Source organism: Mastigoproctus giganteus, chromosome 10, assembly GCF_048544385.1.
Source record: "Mastigoproctus giganteus isolate SK-2022 chromosome 10, ASM4854438v1, whole genome shotgun sequence".
NCBI classification, from domain to species: Eukaryota; Metazoa; Arthropoda; class Arachnida; order Uropygi; family Thelyphonidae; genus Mastigoproctus; species Mastigoproctus giganteus.
Genome location: NC_143584.1, coordinates 117,987,567 through 118,002,104, shown reverse-complemented (window position 1 = coordinate 118,002,104; position 14,538 = coordinate 117,987,567). Strand labels below are relative to the sequence as shown.

The 14,538-nt window shown below is 40.5% G+C and overlaps 1 protein-coding gene across 1 annotated transcript in view; it reads right to left on the bottom strand.

The window, feature by feature from the left end:
* The window catches only part of LOC150079250 (uncharacterized), a 180,275-nt gene that overhangs the window by 98,884 nt on the left and 66,853 nt on the right, over positions 1 to 14,538 (bottom strand). Inside the window, exon 2 of the mRNA XM_090383001.1 lies at positions 2,930 to 3,006. Coding sequence (XP_090239127.1) covers positions 2,930 to 3,006 — 77 coding nt within the window. The remainder of the gene's footprint in view (positions 1 to 2,929; positions 3,007 to 14,538) is intronic.

The following is a 14,538-nucleotide window of genomic DNA, read 5'->3' as shown; positions in this document are numbered from 1 at the left end:
CAGGCAAGACTTACCCTTAACAAAACCATGCTGTGTCCGAGCTATAACTGAAGTCTTGTCTAAATGATCCTGCGGTGCTTCTTTAACTAGTGCCTCCATCAATTTTCCTGGAACAGAAGTTAAACTCACAGGTCTATAATTACTTGTGTCAGCCTTTGATCCTCCTTTGTGAAATGGGGTCACATTTGCACATCTCCTGTCTGTGGGTACCTCCCCTGAGTCCAAGGAAGCTCTCATAATTATGGCTAAGGGTTTGCTAACTTCCTCTGCTGCCTCCTTTAATATAACTGGATAGATCTCATCCACCCCGGATGCCTTTCTTGTGTTTATCTTCAACAATTTCTCCTCCACTTTACTCTCAGTTATTACAAGGTTCTCTAGCTTACTGCTAGAGTTGAATACATCTCTGGCATTCCCCTCGCTAAATAACTCCTCATGTGTGAATGTCAATGCAAAATATTCATTTAGTTTGTTAGCTACCTGAGCAGGATCATCAACAGTTGACCCATCGATATCAAGTGGACCAATCTGATTCATCCCCTTCCTTCTAGAGTTTACATAAGTAAAGAACTCTTTGCTGTTTTTCTTTGCATCCCTTGCCAAAGATTTCTCGTAATTTGCCTTTGCCTGCCTAACCTCCTTTGTAACTTGGTTACAGATCAACTTGTATCTATCATAGGCTTCTGTGTCATGTATTAATTTGTATGTATCCCATGCATGTTTCTTCTCTGCCATATGCCTCATTAGTTCATCTGACATCCATTTAGGCCTAAACCTTGAACAATATTTCTTAGTTGGTATGTAAAGCCTAGTAGCTTCCAAAATAAGTTCTTTGAATGCTTCCCATTTTGAATTTGCTGTTGGTAACATCATCAGTTGGTCCCACTGTATAGAATTTAAATACCGTCTCAGTCCATCGTAGTCACCTTTACGTAAGCAATAACCCTTCCCTTTACCCCTAATGGTAGTTACCTCTTTGAGTAAATCCCACTTAAGCACACTGTGATCACTGCCACCTAGTGGTTCATTTATCTGGAGATTCTTAATGCATGAAGAATCACTGCTGATAATCAAATCAAGAGTATTCCTCCCTCTAGTTGCCTCCCGAACATGCTGATGTAGAAAACAATCATCCAATAAATCCACAGAAGCCTTGCTAGTGTGTGAGTGACCAGCCCCCAAATTCCAGTCAATATCTGGGAAATTAAAATCTCCCATTATAAGACTCTCTGATTTACTGGCCCACTCTAAATCCCTGTACAGTTTCTTATTATACTCATCAGAGTCATTAGGCCTATAGCACACTCCTACTCTCAATTTTGATCTCCCAATGCTTATGTCACACCAAACTGACTCGACACTGCACTGTCCAGCGATGTCCACTGGCTTCACTTCCTTGGATTTTATGTATTTCTTAACTAATAGCATAACCCCTCCTCCCTTCCTATCCAGTCTATCCTTTCTGTAGACGTTGTACTACCCAAATTCCAGTTCTGCATTCCTTATATCTGTGTGACACCACGTCTCTGATATCCCAACAATATCTGCCTTTGATGTTTTGAGCAATACCTCAAATTGTACAATGTTTTTCTACATTGTACAATTTCCTTTTCACCCTACTGCTATTGATTATGATACAGTAAATATTCTCCCTGAAGGCTGTCACTTATTCTGGGAATTTAGTATTAATATTAGCCATATTGTGCAATAAGTCCAAAACTTCTGCTGTAGAATCAAAAAAAAAAAATAATAATAATAATAATAAAATAAAATAAAAATAATGAATAAATTATAAAACAAAATAAAACAAATTACCTATTTGACTCCCTTCTCGTGCACATACCTACCCAAATGACCCTCTCCAAGTTGTTGGCTTCAACCACCCATGGAGGAAACTTACTCTAGTAATTGATAACTCGCTGGCTAAAAGAAAACCTCCTGCAGCCCAGTCTAAACTTCTTCCCTCATAATTTGGATTTATGGTCCCTAAGTTCTGGAATCTTTTATAATTGTGAGCTTCACCTTCATTCATTTTACTTTCTCCCTTCAGAGCCTAACTCAAACTGTGCAGTCTACATAAGTCTTCCCTCATATGGACGTCCCTTTGCCAGTCTCACTAGACACATTGCCCAACTTTGGACCTTTTCAAGAAACTTGACGTCTCTCTTTAGATGCAGTCTCCATACTTCAATACTATTCCAAGTGTAGTCTTACAATTGCCTTGTACAATATAATTATGACAATCCTATCTCTACAAGCAAACATATAATAAATCAACAACAGGATACCATGGAATTACCTTGCTACCTGCCTACACTGCTCAGAAAACTTCATGTCCGACTGTATCATAACTCTCAAATCCCTTTATTTCTCTACTGTTTTTAATTCAAACTCACCAAGTGTGTAAGTTATTTTGGTTGCTATTCCCCAAGTGTAAGATTAATTCTGGTGCATTAAAATGTAATTGCCACTTTTCTGATCATCCCTGAAATCTGAGTTGTCCTTAAGATGCACTGCTTAGCAACGATCATTAACAATTTATACAGGTTATATGAATAGTTCCCCATTACCTGTGTGTATATGAGTCTGTAGCTGCATATGCTCAGGATGGACTTGTCTGTTTGGCAAGGTGAAACTCTACGCTTCTGCTCAAGATCAACTAACTCAAACCTTAATGAAAAGAGCATTGGAAATTCCTCTGGCCTAAGATGGGACATGAACCCAGAGCTTTCCAAAATAGAATAACAACTAAAGCCATTATTATAATGGCACAGAAATCCCTCTCCCCTTGCAATTATTTGATTGCAATTTCTGTTGAAAATTCTCTAGGCGAATGTGACATATCTGAGGGAACAGTTATAACCATCCTCCATGAACATTTTTACATATTTTCAAAGTACATCAAATATTTTTGATTAATTATACTTACATCTTTGCTTTTTTCATCAAACCAAATGGAAACATCTTTTCCAGCAAATGCTAGTAATGGGAAGAGAAGTGAATTACCTATAAAAAATAAATAAATACTACTCCATACATCAATCACTACAACTTCCTTTTTATGACTTCAATATTAATAATTTTTTCTATTTTATATACATATAAATACTCACACGCACATAGGGTGTGTGTGTGTGTGTATATATATATATATATATATATAAAAGTAAAAGTTTATTAGGGTGTACCTAATAAACTTCTCACACTGAATGAAAAGTTTATTATTAGGTACACCCTGATCATCCAAGGAATGAACTGTTCATCACAGATAGAACAGTACAGTCTATAAATGGCTTTAAAAAACAGCTAGTCAGACACTGAGGGATAATGTACGAGTGAGCGTTCAATAAATTATCTACCTAAGGTACTTCCTATAGTTATATTTCAATGATTCATGATTTTTCATGTTCCTGCATATCTCAACTTGAATCATACTAATTTTGATCCCACTATGTTTTTAGGTGGTGCTGCTGTAACAGAAAGAAGGAAGACACCTGTATCAAATTATGGATTTGCTGAAATTGGAGCATCATTCAGTCATCAAGTTTCTCACTAAAGAAGGAAATGGGCCAAAGGCCAATCACAAAAGGATGGTGGCTGTGTATGGCAACAGCGCACCTTCACAGTACCAGGTGAAATTCTGGTCAAAACAATTCAAGTGGGAAAAAGAGTCAATCAAAGATGATCCACATCCAGAAAGGCCTGTGACAGTGACCACTCCAGAAATGTGCCAAGCTGTGGAAACCCTTGTGCTGAATGACACGTTTAAAGGTGTCCCAAATCTCTAGGGGAATGTGACATATCTGAGGAAACAGTTATAACCATCCTCCATGAACATTTTAGGATGACTAAGGTCAGTGCAAGGTGGGTCCCTAGGTTTCTGACCCTGTGCAGAAGCAATTCAGAGTACAGAGCTGTCAGTTACAGGCTCCGCAAAAACGATAAGTGTTTGCCTTTTATTTACATGATTGTTATTTTATATTGTACTTAATACGTAGTCATATAGTTATAGTTACGCTGGTTATTTTTTATTTTTAATTTAGATAAAGAGTTTTTGTGGATTTTACTTACGATAGGTAAAACCGTTATTTCGTTCCAATTTTGTAGCCATTGTTTTTGGATATAGTGGTAGGGAATTCAAATTTTTTAATTGAGGTAGCTAGGTAGCTCTAACGCATAATTATATAGTAATACGCTTCACTGTTTCTATTTAATAGTTTCTATTCAAATACTATTGACATTTAATTTATTGATTTTATTAATTTAAACTACCATGCCCCAAACTAGAGCAGCAAAGCAACGGGCACAAAGTGGAAGGAGTGCTGTGACTCGGGGGAGAACTGAGGGGGGCAATTCTCCAACGCATCACAGCCTAAAAAAATGTGCAACTTGTGAAATGTTTGCCGAACTCTCTGGAACGGAACATGATATTGCCATGGGGGATGTCTTTGTGTGTGCGCGATGTAAGGAGTGTAAGGAAATCAGGCAACAACTCAGTGTTGTTATGGGCCTATATGAGAGTTTGAAGGACAGGGTGGATGCCCTCAAAAGATCTAAATTGAGGGGCCCACCAGGCTCTCAGCTGCCCACATCAACGCCAGAGCTTGCACTTGGTCATCACGCAACACAGCGGCAACCCCTAAGGCAGAATGCGCTGGTCCCACAGGAACTGGTAGTTGGTGACTCTATTGTCAGGGAAACGGGGAACATCCTTTGTAAAAAGGATAGGTGGAACAGGACCAGGGTATGTCTGCCAGGGGCAAAGGTTGATGACGTTGTAGAGCGGATATCATCTTTCAAGGGCACAAAAGGTGATATAGTTGTACACGTTGGCACTAATGATATTAAGAGTAGGAGACCGGCGGAATTACTCAACAAGTACAGGTCACTGTTGAAAAAAAGCCGTGAAATAGGGTTGAATTTGAAAGTGTCTGCAATTCTGCCCAGACACGATAGGAGGGAGTACATGATGAGAGCCTTGTCGATCAATTCAGCTCTGGAAAGATTGTGCAAGGCTCAAGGGGTAGAATTTTTTTCAGCCTGGACTGTACTTGTTAACAGGAGAGATTGCTTCTACAGGGATGGGATACACTTAAATAGAAAGGGTGCAAGAATATTTGCTGATGCTATCGAGGCAGTGTTAGGTGGGTCGGAAAACTGCTAGTTTGGGGGGATACAAAGACAAATAGTTTAACAGTAACCGCAGGCAGAGGTGAAGGTGATTCTTGCACAACTTCTATTAGAATAAGAAGCGACCTGGAGCGAGGGGTGTTGGGGTTTCAGGGACGGATGGCAGTCATCATGGAATAGTTGGGTATATGGGATGTGTTAGGGTAACAAGGAATAGGCATAGGAGCATGTATGCTTGCATGTATACCAATGCTATAAGTATAGTAAATAAATTTGATGAATTTGAAGTGTTGGTCAAGACATCAAAGGCGGATATTGTTGGGATAGCAGAGACGTGGTGTCACAAAGATATAAGGAATGCAGAACTGGAATTTGGGGAGTACAATGTGTACAGAAAGGATAGACAGGACAGAAAGGGAGGGGGTGTTATGCTGTTAATTAAGAAAAACATAAAATCAAAGGAAGTGCACCCAGTTAATATAGATGAACAGTGCTCTGTTGAGTCAGTTTGGTGTGAGATAAGCACTGCGAAAGGAAAAATAAGAGTAGGAGTGTGTTATAGGCCTAATGACTTGAATGAGTACAATGAACAATTGTACAGAGAAATAGAGTGGGCCAGTAAATCAGAATGTCTTATAATGGGGGATTTTAACTTCCCAGATATTGACTGGAACTTGTGGGTTGGTCACTCACACACTAGTCAGACTTTTGTGGATTTATTGGATGATTGTTTTCTGCAGCAGCATGTTCGAGAGGCAACCAGAGAAAGTAACACTCTTGATCTGGTTATCAGCAGTGATCATTCGTGTATTAAGAATTTGCAGATAAAGGAACCACTAGGTGGCAGTGATCACAGTGTGCTGAAGTGGAATTTACTCAAAGAGGTAACTACCGTCAGGGGTAAAGGAAAGGGTTTTTGCTTCCGTAAAGGGGAGTACAGTGGTCTCAGACAGTTTTTAAATTCTGTACAGTGGGATCAACTGACGATGTTACAAACAGTAAATTCTAAGTGGGAAGCATTCAAGGAATTAATCGTGGAAGCTACAAGACTTTATATACCGATTAAGAAATATCGTTCAAGGTTTAGGCCTAAATGGTTATCAAATGAACTAATGAGACTCGTGACAGAAAAGAAAAATGCATGAGATGCATATAAATTATCAGGTGACGCAGAAGCCTGTGGCAGATATAAGCTAGTCTGTAATCAGGTCACAAAGGAGGTTTGGCAGGCGAAGGCGGATTACGAGAAATCTTTGGCAAAAGATGCTAAGAAAAACAGCAAGGATTTCTTTATTTATATAAACTCTAAAAGGAAGGGGATTAATATGATTTGTCCACTTGACATCGATGGTTCGACTGTTGATGATCCTGCTCAGATAGCAAACAAACGGAATGAGTATTTTGCATCTACATTCACACGTGAGGAATTATTACAGTTTGAAAATGGAAGAAGGTTATCAAATTGTAGCAGTGTGCTTAATGATTTTGTAATAACTGAGAGCAAAGTGGAGGAGAAATTGTTGAAGTTAAACATAAGAAAGGCACCTGGGGTGGATGGGATCTATCCAGTTATTTTAAAGGAGGCAGCAAAGCAACTAAGCAAACCCTCAGCCATAATTATGAGAGCATCCTTGGACTCAGGGGAGGTTCCCACGGACTGGAGATGTGCAAATGTGTCCCCAATTCACAAAGGAGGTTCGAAGGGTGACACGAGTAATTACAGACCAGTTAGTTTAACTTCTGTTCCGGGTAAAATAATGGAGTCACTGGTTAAAGATGCATTGCAGGATCATCTAGACAAGACTGCAGCAATAATTCAGACACAGCATGGGTTTGTTAAGGGAAAGTCTTGTCTGACAAATTTGATTGGTTATTATGATGTGGTCACAAAGGAACTGGATGCAAAAAATAATTTTGATATCATATACTTGGATTTCAGGAAAGCTTTTGACACTGTTGCGCATGGAAGACTACTGTACAAATTGGAGCAGAATGGTATTAAGGGTAAGTTGCTACAATGGATAAAAGGATGGTTAAGTGGGAGAAGACAGAGGGTGGTAATCAATGGGTGCTGCTCTTCGTGGAGTCCCACAGGGTTCGGTGTTGGGTCCACTGTTGTTTTGTGTATTTATCAATGATATTGATGAAGGTATATCAGGCTTAATGTCGAAGTTTGCAGATGACACAAAGGTTGGCAGGGTTGTTAATGACAGTAATGGCAGTGTGCTACTGCAACAGGATCTAGATAATTTGGGCAGATGGGCTAAGAAGTGGCAACTGAAGTTCAACCTTGACAAATGCAAAGTACTGCATATGGGGAGAAGTAACCCCAGAGAAACGTACCAACTGTGTGGTACTACACTTAAGGTGGTAGAAAATGAAAAAGACCTGGGAGTAATTGTGCAGTCAGATATGAAGTTTTCTGAGCAGTGCAGACAGGCTGCTAGGGCGGGTCATGGGGTTTTGTCAATGATATATAGGAATTTTGCTAGCAGGGAAAAGGAGGTGATTGTCCCTCTGTATAAGGCAATGGTCAGGCCACGCCTTGAGTACTGCGTACAGGTCTGGAGGCCTCATTTTAGGAAGGATGTAGATTTGCTTGAGCGTGTACAGAGAAGAGCAACACGATTGGTGAGGGAAATGAAGGGATTCTCTTACCAAGAGAGGCTTAAGTTCTGCAAATTGCAGTGGCTGGAGACTAGGCACCTGTGCAGTGATCTGATTGAGGTCTATAAGACCTTGAATGGGTTGAGCACGCTGAATTCTGATGGGATCCTTCCACTTGTTCAGATTACGAACCTACGGGGACATAAGTTCAAATTAAGAAAGGACAGATGTCGAATAGATGTGCGGAAATTTGCCTTTAGCCAGCGGGTGGTTAATTGCTGGAACAAACTTCCATCTGTCGTTGTGGAAGTTGATAGGTTAAATAAATTTATGGAGGAACTGGACAGGTATTTAGAGGGAATGGTGCGATTTTTTTTTTTTTTTTTTTTTTTTTTTTTTTGGCTGATGCTGCATAAGCTCCTACACTTGCTTTCTTGCATCATGTGCCACTACTACTACTACAGTATCGAGAGGAGAATTTAGAACTTTATGGAAGTGATCCTGAAACTTTCATCTCCAGAATTGTTACGGGTGATGAAACATGGGTTCATCAGTGGGATCTTGAGTCCAAGCAAGAAGCCTCTCTAGTTGCCTCGTCAGTCTGCTGACGAGGCTACTAGAGACGGTCGTGTTCAAAGCCGCTAAGTGGATTTTTCTTATTTATTGATTTGAAATTATTGTTTTTCTAAAACTTTTGATTTAAATTTAGTAGTATAACTTTATTTTGTGATTTTCTGATTAATTTGGTGTATTTATTCTTTACTCAGCCTTGTAATTGCATAAAAGTATCGGTAAGGGTTTCCACGTGTTTCAACTCCGCTACCGTTCGTAAATTTCCCGCCATTGTGATACGATAGTTATATACCGTACTAGATAGCGTTCTTGAACTTCGTTAGCAGTTAAATTGTACCTTTAAATAAATACATATAACGACTTAGATTACAAACGTAATATAATTAATTATATTTAACATAATTAATAACATAATTAACTATAATTAATTAATAATAGAATTATGACTCAGAATCATGACTGATTAATAGAATCATGACTCAGACCAGAGCAGCAAAGCAAAAGGCTCAAGCTAACGGAAGTGCTGTGGCTCAGAGCAGAACTGAGGGGGGCAGTTGTCCTCTGACTCACAGCCTTATAAAATGCACTGTTTGCTTGATGTTTGCAGAGCAATCGGGTACGGGACATGATACTGCCATGGGGGATGTCTTTGTGTGTGCGCGATGCAAGGAGTGTATCGATATCAGGCAACAACTCGGCGTTCTTGTGGGCCTATATGAGAGCTTGAAGGACAGGGTGGATGCCCTCGAAGAAACTAAATTGAGGGGCCCATCAAGCTCTCAGCTGCCCACATCAACTCCAGAGCTTGCACTTGGGCATCGCGTGACACAGAGGCAACCCCCAAGGCAGAATGCGCTGGTCCCAAAGGAACTAGTAGTTGTTGGTGACTCTATTGTCAGGGAAACGGGGAACATGCTTTGTAAAAAGGATAGGTGGAACAGGACCAGGGTATATCTGCCAGGGGCAAAGGTTGATGACGTTGTAGAGCGAATATCATCTTTTAAGGGCACATAAGGTGATATAGTTGTACACGTTGGCACTAATAATATTAAGAGTAGGAGACCGGCAGAATTACTTAACAAGTACAGGTCACTGCTGAACAAAAGCCGAGAATTAGGGTTGAATTTGAAAGTGTCTGCAATTCTGCCCAGACACGATAGGAGGGAGTATATGATGAGAGCCTTGTCGATCAATTCGGCCCTGGAAAGATTGTGCAAGGCTCAAGGGGTAGAATTTTTTTCAGCCTGGACTGTACTTGTTAACAGGAGAGATTGCTTCTACAGGGATGGGATACATTTAAATAGAAAGGGTGCAAGAATATTTGCTGATGCTATCGAGGCAGTGTTAGGTGGGTCGGAAAACTGCTAGCTTGGGGGGAGACAAAGACCAATAGATTGACAGTAGCCACTGGCAGAGGTGAAAGAGATTCTTGCACTGCTTCTATTAGAATGAGCAGAAGCCTGAAAAACAAGATGCATGGTATTTCAGAGACTGCTGGGAGCCATTGCGGTACAAGTAAACACATGGGTTGTGTTAGGGTAGCTAAGAATAGAAACAGGTGCAGGTATACTTGTGTGTACACCAATGCTAGGAGTTTAGTAAATAAATTTGATGAATTTGAGGTATTGCTCAAAACATCAAAGGCAGATATTGTTGGGATATCAGAGACGTGGTGTCACACAGATATAAGGGATGCAGAACTGCAATTTGGGGAGTACAACGTCTACAGAAAGGATAGACAGGATAGGAAGGGGGGAGGGGGTTATGCTATTAGTTAAGAAACACATAAAAACCAAGAAAGTGAAGCCAGTCGACATCGCTGGACAGTGCAGTGTCGAGTCAGTTTGGTATGACATAAGCATTGGGAGATCAAAATTGAGAGTAGAAGTGTGCTATAGGCCTAATGACTCTGATGAGTAATAATAAGGAACTGTACAGGGAAATAGAGTGGGCCAGTAAATCAGAGAGTCTTATAATGGGAGATTTTAATTTCCCAGATATTGACTGGAATTTGGGGTCTGGTTACTCCCGCACTAGCAGGGCTTTTGTGGATTTATTGGCTGATTGTTTTCTACATCAGCATGTTCGGGAGGCAACTAGAGGGAGTAATACTCTTGATTTGATTATCAGCAGTGATTCTTCATGCATTAAGAATCTGCAGATAAATGAACCACTAGGTGGCAGTGATCACAGTGTGCTGAAGTGGGATTTACTCAAAGAGGTAACTACCATTAGGGGTAAAGGGAAGGGTTATTGCTTCCGTAAAGGCGACTACGATAGACTGAGACAGTATTTAAATTCTATACAGTGGGACCAATTGATGATGTTACCAACAGCAAATTCAAAATGGGAAGCATTCAAAGAACTTATCTTGGAAGCTACTAGGCTTTACATACCAACTAAGAAATATTGTTCAAGGTTTAGGCCAAAATGGATGTCAGATGAACTAATGAGGCATATGGCAGAGAAGAAAAATGCATGGGATACTTACAAATTAACACATGACACAGAAGCCTATGATAGATACAAGTTGATATGCAACCAAGTTACAAAGGAGGTTAGGCAGGCGAAGGCAGATTACGAGAAATCCTTGGCAAGGGATGCAAAGAAAAACAGCAAAGAGTTCTTTACTTATGTAAACTCTAGAAGGAAGGGGATGAATCAGATTGGTCCACTTGATATTGATGGGTCAAGTGTTGATGATCCTGCTGAGGTAGCTAACAAACTAAATGAATATTTTGCATCGACATTCACACATGAGGAGTTATTCAGCAAGGGGAATGCCAGAGGTGTATTCAACTCTAGCAGTAAGCTACAGAATCTTGAAATAACTGGGAGTAAAGTGGAGGAGAAACTGTTGAAGATAAACACAAGAAAAGCACCCGGGGTGGATGGGATCTATCCAGTTATATTAAAGGAGGCAGCAAAGGAAGTAAGCAAACCCTTAGCCATAATTATGAGAGCTTCCTTGGACTCAGGGGAGGTACCCATAGACTGGAAATGTGCAAATGTGACCCCAATTCACAAAGGAGGATAAAAGGCTGACACAAGTAATTATAGACCTGTGAGCTTAACTTCTGTTCCAGGAAAATTAATGGAGGCACTGGTTAAAGAAGCACTGCAGGATCATTTAGACAAGACTTCAGTTATAGCTCAGACACAGCATGGTTTTGTTAAGGGGAAGTCTTGCCTGACCAACTTGATTGGATACTATGATGCAGTCACAAAAGAACTGGATGCAGGGAATAACTTTGATATTATATACTTGGATCTTAGAAAGGCTTTTGATACTGTTGCACATGGAAGACTGCTACACAAATTGGAGCATTGTGACATTGGAGGCAAATTGCTGCTATGGATAAAGGGGTGGTTGAGGGGGAGAAGACAGAGAGTGGTAATCAATGGACACTGCTCGTCGTGGACTAATGTTATTAGTGGAGTCCCTCAGGGCTCAGTGTTGGGTCCATTATTGTTTTCTGCATTTTTATAAATGATATTGATGATGGTATATCAAGCTTAATGTCCAAGTTTGCAGACGATACAAAGGTTGGCAGGGTTGTCAAGGACACTACTGACACTATGCTGCTGCAACAGGATCTGGAAAGGTTGAGCAGATGGGCTGAGAGGTGGCAAATGAAGTTTAACATTGACAAATGTAAAGTACTACACATGGGAAACAGCAACCCCAGAGCAACGTATCAACTCTGTGGTACTACACTGACAGTGGTAGAGAATGAAAGGGACTTGGGGGTGGTTGTGCAGGCAGATATGAAGTTCTCTGAGCAGTGCAGACGGGCTGCAAGAGTAGCTCATGGAGTATTGTCAATGATATACAGGAATTTTTCCAGCAGGGATAAGGAGGTGATTATTCCATTGTATAAGGCAATGGTCAGGCCACACCTAGAGTACTGTATACAGGTCTGGAGGCCTCATTTCAAGAAGGATGTAGAGCTGCTGGAACGAGTACAGAGAAGGGCAACAAGATTAGTGAATGGAACAAAGGGGTGCTCTTACGAAGAAAGGCGTAAGTTTTGCAAATTACAGTGTCTGGAGACTAGGCACCAGCGAGGTGATCTGATAGAGGTGTATAAAGCCTTGAATGGTTTAAGCATGCTCAATGCTGATGGGATTCTTCCTCTAGCTCAGAAAAATCACCTGAGAGGGCATAAATTCAAATTGAGGAAAGACAGATGTATAATAGACGTGCGGAAATTTGCCTTTAGCCAGCGGGTGGTTGGTTGGTGGAACAGACTTCCATCCCTTGTGGTGGAGGTTGATAGCCTAAATAAGTTTAAGGCTCAGCTGGACAGGTATTTTGAACGAACAGAGGGGTGAAGTGGAAGTGGTTTTTTTTTTTTTTTCCTTTGGCTGATGCTGCATAAGCTTGCTTTCTTGCATCAAATGCCTCTACTAATGCTAATGCTAAGAATCAGTGCAATGAAAGCACAAGGGTTCTCCCCCATGCAAAAAATTTCAGACACAACCTTCAGCTGGCAAGATTATGGCCACTATTTTTTGTAATGCCAAGGGAAACTTGGAATACAAGCAGACACTCAACGGGGAGTCATATGCATTGCTACTGTACACCCTAAGGGATATCATAAAGGAAAAAATGCCATGGAAAACTTTCCAGAAGTGTGCTGCTTCTTCAATAAAACGCACCAGTGCACAGATCATATGCTGTTGCTGCTGATTTGAGAGACTGTGACTTTACAGAACTTACCCATCCATCTTACAGGCCGCAGGATCTGATCCCAAGTGGCTATTTCCTGCTTCGACAGCTCAAGAAAAACATACGTGGACGTCACTTTGCTGATGATAATAAACTAAAGTCTGCTGTTTCTGCATTCTTTTATGAACAGGACAAAGAATTTTATTGTCTGGTATTTCCTCATTGCCAACAAAATGGAACAAGTGTATTGAAGCTCAGGGAAGTTACGCTGAAAAATAAAAAATTTTTGCCTCTTGTCTCATTACCTTCAGAGGTAGGTAGATAATTTATTAAACGCCACTTGTATATGTGCAATTCAGCAAGAGAACGGAGCAGCAGCATGACCTCACTGACTTTGAGTGTAGTGTGTTATGTATAACAGGTGCCATATATATAGGTGCTATTGTGTGATGTTGAGGCAGAGCTAGATGTTTCCTTACACTCCACACTATCTCTTGTGATAGTACAAAACTCTGCAGAGTTATTATGTGTAGTTTAAAGAAACTTCTACTTGGCACCCATCCAAAGCCTATAAATTATCATCAATATACCATGGGATTTCCAAGAGAAAAAACCATACTACCCTCACCTGAGCCCAACTAACTTGGCCACAGAGTGAAAAAGGTGCTTAAAAATTCCTCATCATCTACTGAAATTGAACTGATATCTTTTCAACCGGCGTGGAAAGGACAGTGATTCTACCAACTGTACTACCCATGAGGGTCTGTATGTATGAAGTGAGGGGAATGTAAGGGTCACTCATGAACTGGATTTAGGGAATAATTTCGACATTGTTTATTTAGATTTCAGCAAAGCTTTTGACTCAGTCCCACATGAGCAGTTGCTTTATAAGCTGGAACAGGTTGGAATCACTGGAAAAATCATTAGATGGATAGCAGGATGGCTTCAGGGCAGGAGGCAGAGGGTTGTGATAAATGACTATTCCTCAGATTGGGTTGATGTAAGAAGTGGGGTTCCCCAAGGATCAGTATTAGGACCACTGTTGTTTTTAATTTTCATAAACGACATTGATGAAGGGATAGAGGGCGTGATGTCTAAATTTGCAGATGATGTTAAAATTGGTAGAGTAGTTAATGATCGCTGTCAAGCTGAGCTTCTTCAGAGAGACTTAGATAGACTTCAGGAATGGTCAAAAAAATGGCAGCTATGCTTTAATCCAACAAAGTGTAAGGTATTACACCTGGGAAACAGTAATCCCAAAATAATTTATTCACTTGGTGGAGTTCAACTAAACCCAGTACTGGAGGAAAGGGACTTGGGTGTTATGATACAGTCAGATATGAAATTCTCTGAGCATTGTAAGGAAGGCCCTTGGTGTCCTATCGATGATCTATCGAACTTTTGCAAGTAGAGATAGGGACATGATAATTCCATTATATAAGGCTTTTGTTAGACCACACTTGGAATACTGTGTTCAAGTATGGAGACTGCACCTAAGGTGCCTCCGTAGCCAGTTGGGCAGGAGCAGTACTGTGTAGCACACTCTTCTTGATTAG